Here is a 17,693-nt window from a genome sequence, read left to right on the forward strand (position 1 = left end):
GGTGTTCAGGGAATCTGGGGTAAGAGACCGGCCTCGGGCGGAAGGGCCCCGCGGTTTTCTCGGTTTGGAGGACACCGGGTAGGGCAGGGCGAGGGCTGGGAGCAGCTGCTGGCGCTAGGACCCGGTGGGGAGGCGGGGGCCGGTTCTCTGGGATGAGGAAGAGCGGCGCTAGGACCCGGCTAGGAGCGGAGGTCGGGAAGGCGGGCGGTCCCCTCCCAGACGCGACGCGGCCGGCGGCTTTTCCCCGCCCCCTCCCCCTCTGCTCTCTTCTACCCCCCCCTCCTCTTCCAGCGGCGTCTCCGGCTCCTCGGGCTCTCCCCCGCCGGCCATGTTGGCTCCGCTCGGGGCCCGCGGTTAAGCCGGGTCCCCGCCCCTGCCGTCCCTTCTTCTGGTGGGCGGCCCCGGTTCCCGGCGCCCGGCCATGTGAACGCCCGCCCCCGGCCTTCCGGGGAGACGCAAACCGGCCGCCCGGCGGCAGGACTCCGCCGCCGCCTCAGGTATGGGGGAGGATCGCTCTGGGCGGAGGGAGCGATATCCCGTCTCCGGCCCGGTCTGGCCTCGCCCGCTAGCCCGAGGACTCAAAGAGGGACGCGGTGGAGGGGCGCGCTGCCTGGGACCCACAGCACTAGGGACTCTGGGCCCGGGGGAGGGGGTTCCGGGACGTTCCCCGAGATTCTCGGGGATCCGAGTGGGTTTCCCGCCCCGCCCCCCACGGGGAATCCCTGAGTATTGAGATCGGGGGAGCGCGAGGGGGGATTCCCTTGGAGGGGTAGGGCAGGACTCCCCCCGGAGGGTGTTCCCTGGAGTGGGGGAGGGGCGGGAAGGTGCCCCCTTTAACTTGGGCGGGTCTTTGTGTTCGGCGCCGCGTCCACTGGGACTCTGACCGGGATTGGGTGTCCACAGAGTTGGGGGGCCCAGGAAGTAGTGATCCCCGGCCACCAGAAAGCCGCAGAGGATCCTTGCTTCCTCAAGAGCCTAGGTTCCTGGGGGGCTCAGGCGTTGGGGGGTCGAGTGGACGAGGGGGTGCTCCTCCCTAATTTGAAGGATGGGGGGCTGGTGATGCGCTGCTGCTTCCCTCTGTGTACAAACAGCCCCTCCCCCAGCCTCCTGGCAGGAAGTACTCGGGAAATGGCAGCTGTGCCCTGGGCTGCTGCGTGCTGCGTCTCTTGTTTTGAAATGTCCTTTTTCATCAGATTCGGTTTCATTTTCTGGGGCCTCCCGGGCAGGCTAGGGCCCTGGCCGACCGGTGGGCCGGCCCACCATGTGGCCTCTAACTCGGGCTCCAACTTCTCCCCCCTCCCCCAGCCCCTCGGCGCTCCTCTGCCTCCGGTTCTCCCCTTCGGATCGGTTCAGTTACCGCCTTCAAATTCATCTCCCTGGGGATGAACCGAGGCCCCAGCCTTCCCCGAGGGAGCTTCCTGCACTTTCTTCCCCGCAGGCGCGGGGCTCTTGGAGCATCTTCCTGGGTTCCCTTTTCTCTCTTTTGATCTTCTGGGAGAGGGGGCCAGGGACCCCCCCCCCAAGCGGGAGGTGGGGGAGGGGAGAGGGGGCAGTTTTCCCGCTAGAGCCCGAAATGGAAGAACTTCCCTTTGAACGGGGCTTTTCTTTGGGAAATTGGAATTGGAAAGCCTGGCTCAGATCTGCCCAGTCTTTCTCCCAGCCCCAGGGCAGCTTGTGTGGGTGCCAGTTGGGTCTCTTAGATTGGTGGACAGAAGGGAGCCATTTTCACCCTGCTGCAAACCCAACTAATTAGGATTACAAAGGCGGGGATCATATGACGCTCCTTCCCATAAAGGACATCTCTCCTTGTGGCCTATTGGATTGCAGGCAGTTGTTGCGCTTGGTTTTTGCCAAGCCATGTGCCCTGGGCCCTTTGCTTAGTCAGGAATGGCCAAAGGAGGGGATAATGTGGAGATGCCCAGAAGGAAGCTTCCAAGGGGGGGGGGGGGCGGTTCTTGGCAGCTGCCTTTCCATTGCTTTTCCTGGCATTGAAGACATCATTCTAGGCTTTTCTTCCCTCAGCCTCCCTGCATGGAGATCAGATGTCCAGGAGATGATAATGAATGAAAAGATGGGAAGGGTATATGTTTGTCTGGCAAACAGCATTGCTGCTGGCAATAATATCACCTCCTTTTGACATTGGCAGCTCTGGTTCCTGCCATTCTGGAACCTAGGAAATTGGCCCTTCTTGAGCTGTTTTCTGCTTCCTTGAGATTCCTGGCATTGCCCTCCCCCCCTGGCCTTTATGTTCATAACTAGAGAATCTCTTCTCATTGCCTTTGTTTTGATGATTGCTTTATTCAGTACTAATTAATAATTCTCTCTCTGCCTATTCTGGAATTCCTGGGTTGGGACTGGACTCTTCAGAGCCTGTTTGAGAGAGGAGAGGGGTTTTGGGGGGGGAAAGGGGGCAGAGATAATGGTGGCTTTCAGAGTGTTTTCTCTAGATAGAGGTGCAAAAGAAATAGACTTTTCTTCAAACTCTTTAGAAAAACTAGAAGCTGACACTGGAAAAGTAGACACTGACTCCAATCGAGATTGTATTAATAATAGCCAAGTATGTCAGTCTCTTATCTGCAGAAATTCTGGATCTTGGTCTGGAAATGGGGAACTCTCTAGGGTGCCCTTCCTATGAGAGACAATTCTTCACCGGGTGCCTTTTGTAGCCTTCCTAAGATCTTAGAGCTGGACTTCAGGACTCATCCAATCCAGCCGAGAGCCAACCAAGAGTTCTCTTTTTAATGTTCTTGCAGACTGTCCTCCTGATGGGTCACTCTGAGGAGGGGCCAGGCTTCTTTGGAGCTGTCCATTTCACTTTGGGACAGGCCACATTGTTAGAAATGTTAAGTCACAGTGAAAACAATGCTGAATCTCAGGTTCCATCTGCCTCTTTACCACCAGATCATCTTGGGCCAATCATTTTACCTTTCTGGCCTCAGTTAATTTCTTTGTAAAGTAATAGGGATGGCCTTTGAGGTCCCTTTTGTCTTGGAGTCTGTAATCCTAGGATCCAGGGATCCCAGATCAAAAATCCACATATTTTTGGTTCCCACCCATTGCTCCTAGATCTATCTGCCACCAGGGACTAAATCGAACACTTAATTCCTCTTTTAGATACTTGAAGACCACTGTTATATCTTCTGTATCCTTAACAAGGCTAATTCCTTTAGCAGATTCATATGATTCCCCCATCCTCTGTTTAATTCCACAGTTTAAATTGTTTTTGACCTCTTTTTAAGGGGAAGGTTGAAATTTGAAGCACAAAGGAGCTAAATTGGCCTTTGAGTCCCTTAGGAAGTTCCCTGCGGGCCCAAGCACCACTGAGGTCTTTGGCTTTGTGTCATTGTGTTTTGATCCTTCCCTTGTGACCCCAGTCATGTTGTGATTCCTTAGCAGTTTGGAAAACCTGGCTTTGGAGAGAGAATATTTTCACCTTGTCTTGCTACCTTGGGAAGAGGGTATTGACCCAAATTGGGTTTGATCCATACAACTTGGTCAGGTCACCTAACTTCTTGTATTTTCCTGCCTGAACACTCTGTGGTTCTGTGATTTGGAGATGAAATACCCCCTTCTCCCCCACCCCCCAATGTGTATGATTTTGGGCAAGTCACTGAACCTTTTTGGACCTCAGTGTCTTCATAAAGGGTTGCTCTAAGGTCCCTTCTAGCTCTAAATCTTCTGTTTGTGTGTCTTCAGTTCGTAGTCTAGGACCTAGTGAAGGAAGGGGCTTTGAGAAAGATCTCGTCAGCATAGAAATTGTTACAATTCTTTATGTTTTGTATTTATATATACTCGGCAGACCCTATAGGACGCGAGAGACTTCTCAGAAGAAGATGGCTGAAGTTTGGTTGAATCACTTGATAATAAAAACCTGCCTTGGGTTAGATATGTTTATCCCCTGCAGCTCTGGGAATAAATCATCAGAGATGTTTTTTTTTTGGTCCAAAGGCGATTTGACCTTAACCTGAAACCCATCAGAAGACAGCGGTGGGATGAGGGCTCTGTGGCGAAAAGTGAGAGGGGCAAAATAGTCTAAATCTCAGCTCTGCACCCCTCTATCGGGCATCTGTAGAGAGGGCTTTCACAACCCTAAATGTTAGAAGCATTTTGCTCTGATCCTCCAGGCCACTTTCTCAAATTATAGTTTGAAAATGGTGTATTGTTGGAGGTTCAACCTGACATTCAGGACTGGGGGAGAGGTGACCCAAGGCTTTCAGAAAACCTCTGGGGTGACCTCCCCGGGTGTGGTTCCAAGGCCATTCCTATTGGGCAGTAATGAAGTCCTGGGACTCAAATTTAAGCCCAGGTCAAACTTCTTGGTTGGATGTGTGCTATATGATTCTGATTTCCTCTTGGAAACAGGATTGCTGCTTGTTTAGTCAGTACTTTTTTTGGTTCTAGCATGTGTTTTCTCTTTCTTAGGGAAACCTAGAATAGTCCCTGATTTTTTTTAAATTGTGTTTTTATTTTGAAAAAATAAACCCTTACCTTCTAGGTCTCAGTTTCTAAGCAGAAGAGCAATTAGAGTTATGCAATGAGTGTTTTGAGGTCAAATTTGAATCCAGCACTTCCTGACTCTGGGCCAGGCATCTAGCTGCTCCTATTCCCTGATTTTTAATGTCACATACTAGGTTCTAATCAACTGCTTAGAACTTGAAGTGTTGTTTGTTTTTCTTTTTCAAAGAATTCTCATCTTTGAAATTTTAAATTTTGGAAGCTTTGGGGATAACAGGAGGAAATCCACGCCTGTAGAAGAGGAGAAGGTAACAACCTTTGACAAATGAGAAGGAATTTAGAGAGATTCCTTTTTGTCTGGATTTTTGTGGTCATTTTGGCACATTGCTTGGGCGTTCCTTTAGTGCAAGCTGCTCCTTCTCCCCCTCACCTTCTTTAAAACCAAAACCTCCCTTTTTTGTTTTCAAGCAAGCAAAAAAACATTTGTTAAGTGCTCCCTGTGTACTAGGCACTGGGTTAAATAATGGGAAAACAAAAGCAGAGGACAGCCCTTGCCCCCAAGGAACTCACCTTCTATTGGGGAAACAAATAGACATAAACAAACTTGCCATTCAGGAGAAATGGGAAATAATCAAGGTAAGACCCTGGAATTAAGAAGAGTTGGGAAAGGCTTCCCTAATAGATGGAATTTTCAATGAGATTTGCTAAGGGCTTGGAGTCAGGTAGAGAAGACTGAACACAAGATGGCACACACCTGCACTGCTCCTGGGTTCAAGTCAGGCACAGAGTAGGCCCTGCTTCTAGGACTTGAGCTGAGGAGCTGGACAGGCCTGTCTGAGAGGAGGGAGCATTGGAATTCCTAACCCAGCCCAGAAGAGGTTTCTAGAGAGAAAAGTCCAACGGTCTTTCCTTTATGCCTTAGGTGCTGGGAATGTAAATTCTACATTTGAGGGGCTTCTCTCTCTGTCACTGGGGGGACACTTGTTCTATGGCACCTCTCATGGGCCAGGGAACTGCCAGGCTTGCTTACTAGGATGTGGATGCAGCTAGGCTGGAGGGATCTAGAGGACTGTGTGGCATAGTGTTGGTCAAGGCTGCCTATCATTTAAAAGCCAAGTTACAACATGATAAATGAATTTTCCTTTTGCTGTGAGGAAAAGAAAGCAAACTCTGTGACTCTGTAAAGAAGACCCCATTGATATAACTGAGGAAGGGGAAAACACCTTTAGTTGGGAATAAGGAATGTGTGGAGTGTAATCTTGGGAGGAGTGGGAGGCAGAGAGGAAGGAATGAATTATTGAGGTAGAGTGCTCGGCCTTGACAGGAAGACCTCAGTTCAAATCTGGCCTCAGATAAACTCACTAGCCCTGTGACCCTGGGGGAGTCAATTTCTGATTACCTCAGTTTCTTCACCTGTAAAAATGAGAATAATAGCACCTACCTCTCAGTGTTCTTGTGAGGTTCTAATGAGATAAATACTTCTTAAAGTACTGAGCCCTGTCTCTGGCCCACAGAGGGGCTGTATAAATGCTGCTATTATTATTATTGGAAAGGCCCTAGGAGATCCAAGTGTCAGGATTAGTTAATGGCAGCTGTGTAACCTTTGTTGTGGAGAGTAGTATTTATCTCTGGGCTGTGCTTTTCTGCTTTTTGTTCTAGGGGACAATGCTCCTGAGCTCTTGGAAATGAAACTTCTTGCCCTCTTAAGTGACCCATTTGCATAGGACCCATTTCTTGGTCCTGAGGACTTTTCTCAAAGTTGGGCACTGACTGATTTCTGCATTTGATTGGCCCTGGGCCTGTTAGTACAGAGGGAGATGTCCTCCCAGCTTTATTTCCTTTTCTTCTCTCCCCATTTCTCAATACTCCTCCTCCACACCCTCTCTTCCTCCACTCTCTCCCTTTCCCCCAATTACATGCTAGTCCTAGAAAAGAAGACCAAAATTACAGTTTGGGTTTTTTTGTTGAAAATCATCTTGGACATCTTGAGTTGTTGATGCTAAGTAGCCTTTGGATCGATCACTTTACCCTGGGTACCACTGGCCTAGTCATTAGTGAGGAGGGGGCTCTCTTTCCCTTTTGTGTGGAAGGTCAGTTTTCATTCCCATTGGTGGGGTTTCAGATTTTAGGAAAGCCTTCTAGACCCGACATCCATTTTTATTCTTTGTCTACACAGCAGAGTATAGAATGGTCAATATACAGCTAGAGTATTTAATATTCCTAAGAAGCATCTCCTAGATGAAGTGATGTTGGTTATAATGATCTGGCTAGAAGAGCTGGGGGGTGGGGAAATGGCCAGCTCTAGGTCATCAGATAATTTCCTATCCTTTCTTTTTATCTGATTTCTATGAACAGCTGCTCATATTTTTAAGAAATGTTTAACTTATGTAACAGGAAATGCTGTGCCTTCCCAGAGCAGCAGGGAGAAGGTCACTTGTTTCTTGGGGATTTGGATAGGAAAGGAGGGAGGAGCTGAGTGTGTGAAAGCGGAGAAATACAATTTATAAAGGGGTAAATTTATAAAGGCTGAGCATTTATGGTCAGCATTTAACATCTCTGGTGTCTGCTTTTGGAGTCTCTGCTCCGAAAGAAAATTCCATCCAGCCTTCGAGTTCTTCTGGTGCTTAATCTGTCTGCTGAGGGGCATGTAGCCCAGGAATAATAAAGGATGTTTAAGGAATCTCCCTGGTCCTATTTATTGACTCTTTGGGATCTTGACAGGAGAGAGCTGTGTCTGTTATTCAGTGTTCTTAGCATTGATCTGTTTTGAGGACTCTTTACCTTACATTATGGTAGAACACAGATTCCCTGTCCATTCAGTCACCCTATGCCAATACCAGCAGAGACCTGATTGATGTGTCAGAGCAAGCTGGGTTTTCCCAGCAGCTGTCTCCAGCTCTCTACTAAATCTGGCCTCTAAACCTTTCTCCTGTTTCTTCCTGTTTCCCCCCATCCCCCTGTTTTCTTTGTTTTCTGGATTTCAATTCTAATGGAACTTATTCTTTCAGTTTTTCATTGAAGTCCTTGAAATCTTGCCCAATGTGTGTGGTGGTGATCCTGGGCTCCCAAAGAGGAGTGAAAGCAGGAGGCTTGGGACTGGGGTATTTGTGACTAGTTTTCTGGCCCCAGACATTCAGGAAGCCTGTAGTGGAGAAGGGCTTCCTGTCTGTATCTGCACCTCGGGAAAGTCTGTACTTTCTTTCCCATGTTCCTTGTTATCCTTTCCCTCTCTTGTAAGAGTTTTGAGTTTAAGAAAGAGAAGGATAAAAAGAATGTCTCGTTGTGGATGATGAGGTAAAAGGAGCCTGTCCCCTGCTGCAGACGTCCCTTAGAGCATCTGAAGAAAATGGCCCCCAAAGACGTGGAAGAGCACTGCTCTTCATGACAGCCTCAGTTAGCCTTCTCCACTTGGGATGTTCTTGGTGGGCTTGCCATTTTCTGAGGGTAAGAAAGGAATATGGTGGCAATGGCCCTGAAGTCTTTGAGTCCACTCATAGCAAGGGGGTTACACTAAAAGCCACTGAAGATTTCTCCCAGGGATAGAAAAGTCTCATTGCTCCGGAAGTGGCTTTTCCCTCCTGGGTCGCAGCTTCTGAAATAGTGGCATGTGGATTGTCCCGTCTCTGCTGTTTCTGGTGGTGCCGCTTTTTGTCCTGGGATCTCTGGATGAGAAAAGGAGAAAACTGTTGAGTGAAAGCTGCTCTTCCCACAGAGAACACGGCTAGATGTCGGATTCACCCCCTAATCATCCCCCCACCCCTTGTTGCTTTGGCTTCTTCTTTCTGGCTTGTATCTGGCTCTGGTCTTGGCCCTGGGATGGCAGGGCCGTGTCAGCTGGGCTTAGAGCTCCCCAGAGGAGCTACAGGGGTCTGCTGTGGTGGTATTGGGGGAGGAGGGAATGAGACTTCCTCCCAATAAGCACAGCATGGAGGTGGTATATTCTAGGTGACGTGACTTTGTTTAACATCCAGTATTTTTTCTTTTCCCTCCCACAGAAATGGAGGCAAACGACCATTTTAACTTTACTGGCCTTCCCCCTGCACCTGCTGCCTCAGGACTGAAACCCTCTCCCTCAGGGGAGGGCCTCTACACTAACGGGTCTCCCATGAACTTCTCTCAGCAAGGGAAAAGTGAGTGCAAGGGAGACCCTGGGGGGTGGAGGGGGTCGGGCCTCCATCCCTTCAGAGCAACCCAGCCCCTACAAAGGGAATGGTTGCAGCAGGGCCCCATCCGTGCTCTGGCTCTGCTGGAGGCTGTACAAGGACTCTGGGCTTCTGTGTCCAGCTTTTCTTCTGTTGGCTCTGGCCCCTTGCTTCCCAGAAGCTGCTTTGGGGTCTTCGGGCAGGGCAAGAGACCCACCTTGGCACGTCTTAGCCAGCATGATCCTGGCCGAGGCACTTGGCTCTTTGGGCCTCGGCTTTCTTTCCTGGGGCCTGATCTAAGGGCTCTGATGACCAGGTTGGTGGGAAAGGGAGGCAGGGAGAGAGGAGAGGACCAAGCCTTGGGACAGGAGAGCCCGGCTTCTCTGTGTTCCCCAATTTGCCTGACCCACATAGAGGGACGCTGTGAACTCTGGTGTCCATCCCTGTTCTAGGGGGTTCAGCATTCAGCCAGGATCTTGTTGGCAGGTCTGCCCACATTTATTTCCCTAATGGGCTGCCAAGTGCCCCCGATCTTGCTGGGGTCCAGGTGCAGTCCCTGCGCCTCTTCTCGACATCCCGCCTCCTTCTCCCTTCCGGCCTGTCCTGCAGAAGCTGTGGCAGGGGGAGGGGGCAGGACAGCCTGGCTTGGGGCCTCCCATTCAAGGGCTGCGGGCCTTGCCGTAGAGTCTGCATCCCGGTCACGCGTGTTCCCTCCTGTGACTGCTCGGAGGGGCCCAGTCAGCCCTGAGCGAGCCAGCAAGAGAGCATGGATCCTGTCGCTGGGGCGACTGCAAAAGCTATTCTTAGCCGGGATCTGCCTGTGCCTCTGAGGTGGAGCTGTGCCGCTTCTGCCAGGCGGGAGGGGGAGGAGGAGAAGCGGGGGTCAGCGTGGGCAGGCTCCCGAGCCCCGGGGATCCCTCTTCCTGCCTCCCCCAGCAGCCCGTCTGGAGAGGGATAACCCACTCTCCCTCCCTCTTGCAGGTTTGAATGGTGATGTGAATGTCAACGGCTTATCTACTGTATCTCACACTACTTCAGGGATCTTGAACTCTTCCCCCCACTCCTCTGACACCTCCCACCTCCATCACCCCAACGTGGCCTACGACTGTCTCTGGAACTACCCGCAATATTCGGCCGCCGGCCCCGGCGCCAACCTCAAAGAGCCGCCCCTCCTCTCCCAGTTCTCAGGCCACAGACAGTACCCGCTCAACGGCACCGTCGAGGGTGGCCAGCCAGGCTCCCCCCCGAGTCAGAACACTAACCTTCGGGCCGGCAGCCAGGAGTTCTGGGCCAACGGCACCCAGAGCCCCATGGGTCTCAACTTTGACTCCCAGGAACTGTACGACTCTTTCCCCGATCAGAATTTCGAGGTGATGTCCAATGGCCCCCCCGGATTCTTCACTTCCTCTCCCCCCTCCCCCATGCTGGGCTCCGGCATCCAGACTTTCGCACCTTCCCAGGAGCCCGAGCGTGGCGAGGAGGCCGCTAAGGAGCTGGCTCCTGGCGTGGCAGAGAATGGCACTGGTTTGGTGGGTAGCCTGGAGCTGGAAGGAGAGCAGCCAGGTACGGGGATGGCTGGGAGGGGCCAGGGAGGGGAGGGACAAGCAGGGCTTTGGGGCTGTGGCCTGTTCCCGAGGCAAGAAGAACCCGTCTTTCCCGCTCTGCAGTGGAGGCTGATTTGCATGTTGGGGATCAGCAGAGCCGAGCGGCTGGTGTTCTTGTGGCAGTAGCGGCTGCTCAAGAGTAGGAGGCCGAGTTATTTCAAGCTCACGAGGAGCCGGCAGCCTGGGCAGGGCAGGTGGGCAAGCCAGGAACCAGCATCCCCCCACCCCCTCCCCAAGAGTCCTCGAGAGGGCCTTCATCAGACAGCTCAGGAGTGGCTCTGCGTGGCACACTGAGGAGGGGGACATGGCCTCCCGGAAGCATGGGCCACAGGGTCCGCGCCAGGCGCCGCTTGCCCCCTGGTTCCTGCCGAGCCTTTCTTTGGGATCAGTTGGCATTCAGGGGAGAGAAAGGAGTGCTCCAGAGCTCTCAGTGTCTTGCTTGGTTGCTTTTCTCCATCCTATCTTGTCACTTTTCACTGGGTGTCTGTGTGTATATGAGGTAACCCCTCTTCCCACCACTTCCCCCATTGTCCCCAGAATAATGACCTGGCTTACCCTGGCTCTTCCCAGCTGCTAAGTGCCGAAACGAGTTTCTTCAGAACCAAGGAGCTGCTTTCTCTGTCTCTTGTTCCCTCTAGATGAAAAAACTCTTCTAAGAACATGATGAGGTCTGTCTAGGACCTCATTCTGCCCTGCCCTAGCTGAGCCTGCTGTCGGGCATCTCTGCTTGCCCAGAGTTAGTGACCTTTTGCTACAGCTGTTCTGCCTGCCTGCTACAGGTTGAGGGAGCTCAGCCACGGTTCTGACTTGGGTCCTTTTACCTTCTCCCGGACTCTCCTAGAACTGAAGATCTGCGACTATGACGATTCAGCCCCTTCTGTGGAATCTCTGCACCAAGAGGTCTCGGTCCTGGTCCCAGACCCTACAGTTAGCTGCCTTGATGACCCCTCACAGCTTCCAGAACAACTGGAAGACTCGCCTATTCTCGAGGAAGATCCTTTGGAGCCCTTTGGCTCACTTGCTCCAGGTGGGCTTGGAGATTCGAGACATTCCATCCCCATCCAGACAGGCTAGTGGGGCAGGGGTGTGTGTGTGTGTGTGTGTGTGTGTGTGTGTGTGTGTGTGTGGTCACAGTTTAGGGGAAATACAAGGAACTTTGAGGTTCCCAGTCTCATGAACACTGCCAGGTTATATAGCAGTTTTAAAATGGCAAATGGAGATATTTGGGGAGACTCAACTGGAGTTTTATTTTCCAAGGGGCTGAAATGGAGCCGTCTGTTGGACGGTCCCCTTTAATATGTATAATATATTATATGGTATATATAATATAATATATGATAATAGATAGCAATCAATTACTGCTCTGTGGCAACAACCTCCCAGCCTCCCTGGCACATACACATTCTATCTGTCTGTTTCTCTCTGTCTCTCCCTCTCTCCTCCCTCTCCCCACTTTCTTTGTCTGTTTCTTTCTTTCTCTCTCTCTCTCTCCCTCTCTCCTGTCTCTTATTTCTCTGTCCCTCCCTCTCTGCCTCTGTGTCTCTCTCACTCACTGTGGGGATCAGGATAGAAGGAGCAATCCCATACTCCAAAGGAACTGTTTCCAAATCTTTTGCTCTTCTTCCTTTTTCTACCCACAGAGCCAGGGAGTGGGGGGCTCTATGGGATGGATGACTCGGAGCTGGTGAGCGAAGAGGACAAGCTGCCTCTTGGTGTCAGCCCCGACATCTCAGCCCTCGAATGTCCGTCCCTCAACAACTCCACTGCCTTCAGCCTCCTAGCGGATGACAGCCAGACATCAGCTTCCATCTTTGCCAATCCCCCCTCCCCTCCTGTGCTCGGGGAGTCTGTCTTACAAGGTGCGTGCCCCAGAGTACAGAGAGGATGAGGGAGGTGATGTTTGGGTTGACAAAGGCTGTGGGGAAACATCGAGGCTTCAACAATAAGGCCGGAGCATGGAGGCCATTCTAGGAGCTGGATCTTCAGTCGACCCTCTACTGCTCGGGAGGATTTAGGAATGTGACCCCCCAGGTTAAATACTCATAAAGGTCAAGTCAGGCCAACCAGCAGCGCAAGTGCCATTAGAAGCACTTGTGTTGGCGTGGGAGGCCCCTGGAGCCTGTGCTGAGACTGAGGGCCAGTGACACAGCTGTGCCCCCTGATCCCCAAAAACGAAGGAGGGAGCGCCAGGTGGAGGTGTGGGATTGACCTCATTTATCCATTGTTACTGGAGTCTCCATGTGGTCTTTTTGGGTTCTAGATGGCAGTTTTGAGTTGAATAATGGGAGCGATCCAGAGCAGGAGGAAGGAGAACCAAGCATGTCAGCAGCCTCCCCCCCTGACCTCGAACAGGAGGCCCCAGCTCAGCTGTCCCCGGAGGACACAGACACAGACGGAAGTCCCGAGTGTATCCCTGACCTTGAGGACAAGACTGTGGGGGGAGCTAGTGCTTCTGGCAATGGTGAGTACCCCCAGGCAGGCCCTCCCACCCCCACCCCACCCCATGCTGTCTGAGCTGGCCAGGCCTTTGTGGCCAGCTGGCTGCCGCCTCTATTCCATGTGCTTTGGACGAGAATCTGAGGGCCCATCGGGAACACGGGGGTTACTTGGTGCCTTCCTTTTTTTGTCACACACTCATCCCTTCGTGCCCCCAGCAAGCCTTTCCTTGTAACAATGGGAAGCAGCCTGAGCCAGGCTGAGGGATGTCATTTGGCAGCTGGGGACAGTGAGACTTAGCAGAGAGCTGGGTCCAGAATCCAGGTTCTTCCCGCTTGGGTTCAGGCTTCTTTCTACTACAGTGTCTTACCAGCTTCCTCCATCTTGGGCATTGCCCTCTTTTCCCTTTAGGAGATATCCTGCGGAGACGGGTGGCCACCCCAGAGGAGGTCCAGTTTCCCCTTCAGCATGGGTAGGTGTTCCAGGCTTGAATTTTGAAAACCCTAAGGGGGATCCTCCTCGCACTCGAGACCAAAGTCTTGGGTGGGGTAAAGGTGGCTGTGGACAAAATGTTACTTCTTTGCCATGAGAGACTAGGTATCCTGAGGCCTTCTCCAGACCCTCCTCCTTCCTTCCCAGGCGCTAGCTCTGCCCCAGGGACTCCGTCCATCTCCCTTAGGCCCAGATGGCAGCCCCAGCAGGGCACAGTTTGGCGGGGGGAAGCAAGAGGACAGCCTGGGGAACAGAGTTAGCTGGCCCCCTGCTAGTTGGGGTCAGCAAGCCTGGGCTCAGGATGCAGAGTCCATCCGTTACCCTCCCCATGGAGTCAGCAGCAAATGCTCTCCTGCCTGCCTGCACCTCTTCCCTTGCCATGCCACTTTGAGCCCCAAGAAGTGGCCTCAGACTCAGTGCCACCCCACCGTGGAGGGGTGAAGTCCGATCCCTCTGGGCTCGCATCCAGGAGCCTCTGCTGCCTGAGAGAGGGTGGGTGGGTGACGTGGTGGTAGTGCTTCCCTGACAGATGGCGGAGAGAAGTGCGCATCAAGAAGGGCAACCACCGGTGGCAGGGGGAGACATGGTACTATGGCCCCTGTGGCAAGAGGATGAAACAGTTTCCAGAAGTGATTAAGGTAACCCAGCAGGCCCCGGGAACTCACTAGTATGGATGGGGAAGATTTCATATACACACCCCAGGAGCCTGGCACCGGAGGATGCCCAATATCCCCAAATGTCTTCTTCCCTCCAGTACCTGAGCCGAAATGTGGTACATCAGGTCCGCCGGGAGCACTTCAGCTTCAGCCCAAGGATGCCCGTTGGCGATTTCTACGAGGAGCGAGACACCCCGGAGGTAGTTCTTCTACATTGGGCCAGGCCTGAGGCTCTGGGGGCTTGGGGGCAAGGGCAGAGCCTCTCCAGCAGCACTAAGCTCACATCTGGGCCTTTCCTGTCTCCTCTTTTGTCTGTCCCAGGGCTTGAAATGGGTACAGCTCTCCGTGGAAGAGATACCTTCCCGCATCCAAGCCATCACCGGCAAGCGGGGTCGTCCTCGAAACACCGAGAAGGCCAAAGCCAAGGAAGTGCCCAAAGTAAAGCGAGGACGAGGGCGGCCCCCCAAGGTTAAAATCACTGAGCTTCTGAGCAAGACAGATGCCAGACTCCTGAAGAGGCTGGACGTCCCAGGTAGTGTTCCCCTTAACCCTCCCTTGGGGTCGGGCCCTGTGAGGTCCCTCAGCCCTCCCAGTTTCCTCTCTGGCTGCACCCTATGCCCTGCCTCACCTCTTCCTGAAACTGGGGCTCTGCACTGGTTCCTCCCCATAGGCCTTCCCAAGGAGAACTTTTAAAAGAGATTTTCATTAAATATCCTGAGAGAAAACTTCCTACCCAAAGCAAAACTCCCCTGGGTGGCCCTTCTGGCTTTAGGAAGCTGCCTCGTCTTTTAGGGGAAATATAGGATCCTTAGTAGAGAAAATAGAACCGACCCCAGCTGGAATGAAGCATAACCAGTTGCCTAAATCTTTGGGGTTTGCCCCAAAGAGAGCCGAGGGCCCTCCTCTTGCCATCACGAGCCAGGGTTAGCGTGCTTGGCATGCACACCTCCAGCTTCCTCTGGAAATGCACTTCTCGGCTGTTTCCCTCTTTCTGGCCTCCCGTTGCTTCTTGTCTCCCACAGGTCGTCCCACACTTCTGGGCCTAGTCAGGAACTGACCTCGGACACATACGTGCTGTGGGACCCTGGGCAAGTCCCTCAGCCACTGTTTGCCTCAGTTTCCTCATCTGTAAATGGATAAAGATAATACTTAGCACTGTCTCCCAGGGCTGTGAGAACTAGATGAGAGAATATTTGGGAAGTGCCTGGCATGTGTTAGGCGCTCCATCAATGCTTTTTTCCTCCCCCTTCCTAGTAAAATGCCATCTAGACTTCCAAACCGGTGAGTGCCGAGGACAGTGCCAGCTGCCCAGGAAGACTTGTGAGCCGTCTGAAATTCTGCATCTTGGAGGCCTCGTAGGGACGCGCTGGGCTGAGGCAAACCTCCCGGCCTTCACCTGCTTTCTCCCTCCTTTCTCACAGATGCCCTGAGTGATGGAGAGAAGGCCAAGATGAGGAAGATCAAGAAGAAGATCAGAAGGAAGGTAACTGTCTGGGGAGGGAGAGTCGTGTCTCCTCCTCGCTTCCTGCCCTCTGGCCCCCAACACTTGCTGGGAATAAGCAAACCGACCTTCCATCCAGTCCAAGAATGTTCAGCCAAGAGTATTTCCAGGGATTCCAGGTCCAGCCTTTGGATGTCGATGGATTGCCCCCATTGGGAATGGCAGAGTGATGTGGGGCCCAGCCCCCTGACATCACCAAACCCCTTTACTCCCGCCCCCATGTTTGGGGTTCATAGCTCAAGCAGAGGCGTGCGAGGCTTGACAAGGGGCTCCTTGGGGTTTTATAGGCCAAAACCCAACGGAAACAAGAAGCCAAAAGCTCCAAGCAGAAGGAAGTGAAGAAGAAGCCCAAGGTGAGTGCGTGTCTGGGTCGAGGGGAGATGAGGCCAGAAGGGGGTGGGAGTGAGGAGACCTTCTTGGTGCCCCCCCCCTTGCCGTCACCATCTCTCAAACCCCACCCAGGCCCTCGGCTCCCCTGACCCTCTCCTTCAGGGTCGAGCACAGTAGCACCAAGGGCTAGGCAATTGGGGTCAAGTGACTTGCCTGGGCTCACCCAGCTAGGAAGTGATGGAGGCCAGATTGGAACCCAGGACCTCTTGTCTCTAGGCCTGGCTCTTCATCCACTGAGCCCCATTTCCAGTTGCCCCCTCTTGCCGGTCGTTTTATAGCCTACATCCCCCAGTATGCTGTATGATCCTGGGACGCTGGCCTGCTTTTCTTATGCAAGATGCCTTGCTCCATCTCCTGACCGTTGGCCCCGGCTGTCCCTCCTGCCTGGGGTACCCTCCTTCCCCTGTGCGTCAGCTGAATCCCAGCTTCTTTATTGCTTAGTGCTGCCTCTTCAGTCGGCCCAAGTCACGGATGGAAGGGAGTGCTGCCCCGCCTCTCTTCCCTGCTAAAAACTTTGAGAAGAGGGAATGTGCAAGGTTCTGGGCCGCTGACCCTGGCCAAGTGAGGCCAGAGAAAGTGGGGCTTTGCGTAGGGCCTAGACAAGCTTCTGTGGCCAAAGTTCACACACAATCACACGTCCGTGCCCAGGACTCCCCGAGGGCCGTGTGTCCAGCCCACAGGGGCCTCTTGCCCTCTTGCCACCCCAGCGTGTGTGTCCCGGGTGTCAGAGTGCAGCGGTGGTACCCACGGACCTTTTTCTCCGAAATAAACAGGCCGAGAAGGAGAAGGCAAAGGCAAAGGCAGAGAAGGTGAAAGAGAAAGGCAGAAAAGAGAAGGCCAGGCGGAAAGACAAAGAGGAGGCCCGGCCCACCTGCAAGGCTGAGCGCATGGCAGCCCCCCAGCGGCGGCTGGAGGAGCGGCAGCGACAGCAGATGATCTTGGAGGAGATGAAGAAGCCCACAGAGGACATGTGCTTGGCTGACCACCAGGTGGGTCCGGAAGCTGGGCTAGGTCTCCTGTGTGCGTGCCTCCCCCCTACCCCGTCCTAGGGTGGCGTTGTTCCCCAGCATTCTGGTCCCTGTGGCCCCGTGCCTCTGTCCATGTGTGGTGCTGTGGGGCCCGCCAGGACCTTCCCACCATGTCTCTGTTTGCCCTGTTCTCGGCTATCACAAACGGTGCCACCGCCAGCCTTTCGGGGTCATCGGCCTCCTCAGGATGCTTCCGGGCCAAGGTCAGAGACGCTGCGGTTAGCTTCTTGGCGCTGTCCAGATGAATCTCCAGAACCATTTGGCTCCCTCCGAGCACCCCAATGCGTCATGTCGCTGCATTAAAAATCTGCGTGGGTGGCTGGAGAATTGTCCCCCCTCGCCACCCTGTGGGAAGCCCTCCTCTTCTTCCTCTCTGACAAGGGCCTCCCTCCTCCCGCTTCCCCCCACAGCCCCTGCCCAACTTCTCCAGGATCCCGGGGCTGCGCCTGCCCAGCACCGCCTTCTCGCACTGCCTGACCATCGTGGAGTTCCTGCACAGCTTTGGCAAGGTGTTGGGCTTGGATCCGGCCAGGGACGTACCCAGCCTGGGGACCCTGCAGGAGGGGCTGCTGGGCCGTGGTGAGGCCTCGGCCGAGGTGCAGGACCTGTTGGTGAGGCTGCTCGGGGCAGCTCTCCGGGACCCGGGGCTGCCCGCCTACTGCCAGGTGAAGGCCGGAAGGGGGCAGCGGGTGGTGGGGGCGGCTTCCAGCTTCCTCCCCTCCTCCCTCTCAACCCCGCTCCCTGGTCGGTCGCAGTCGCTAAAGATCCTGGGAGAGAAGGTGTCCGAGATCCCACTGACCAGGGACAACGTGTCGGAGATCCTGCGCTGCTTCCTCATGGCGTACGGCGCCGAGCCGGCTGTGTGCGACAGTCTCCGCACGCAGCCCTTCCAGGCGCAGCTGCCCCAGCACAAGGCCTCCGTGCTGGCCTTCCTGGTCCATGAGCTCAACGGCTCTGGCAGCATCGTCGAGTAAGGAGGGCAGGGGGCC

The 17,693-nt window shown here is 53.8% G+C and overlaps 1 protein-coding gene across 1 annotated transcript; it reads left to right on the forward strand.

Moving 5' to 3' along the window:
* Positions 1–313: 313 nt before the first annotated feature.
* BAZ2A (bromodomain adjacent to zinc finger domain 2A) lies at positions 314–17,678 on the forward strand. Its single transcript, XM_044679224.1, has 15 exons — positions 314–497; positions 8,451–8,585; positions 9,579–10,160; positions 11,043–11,228; positions 11,842–12,060; positions 12,462–12,662; positions 13,049–13,109; positions 13,659–13,767; positions 13,884–13,985; positions 14,107–14,317; positions 15,207–15,268; positions 15,574–15,639; positions 16,450–16,665; positions 17,115–17,369; positions 17,460–17,678. Exons 2-15 carry the CDS (start codon positions 8,453–8,455, stop codon positions 17,676–17,678), a joined length of 2,622 nt encoding a protein of 873 aa, XP_044535159.1. The 5' UTR covers positions 314–497; positions 8,451–8,452.
* The last annotated feature ends 15 nt before the right edge of the window (positions 17,679–17,693 follow it).

The sequence above is a fragment of the Gracilinanus agilis genome, chromosome 5, assembly GCF_016433145.1.
Source record: "Gracilinanus agilis isolate LMUSP501 chromosome 5, AgileGrace, whole genome shotgun sequence".
NCBI lineage: Eukaryota > Metazoa > Chordata > Mammalia > Didelphimorphia > Didelphidae > Gracilinanus > Gracilinanus agilis.

Bases quoted from the DNA above. Each gene is read 5' to 3' on its own strand.
- BAZ2A (XM_044679224.1), top strand. From the start codon at position 8,453: ATGGAGGCAAACGACCATTTTAACTTTACTGGCCTTCCCCCTGCACCT. The intron at 15,269-15,573 runs GTAACTGTCTGG...GGGGTTTTATAG, and splicing joins AGAAGAAGATCAGAAGGAAG to GCCAAAACCCAACGGAAACA. The intron at 15,640-16,449 runs GTGAGTGCGTGT...CGAAATAAACAG, and splicing joins AAGTGAAGAAGAAGCCCAAG to GCCGAGAAGGAGAAGGCAAA.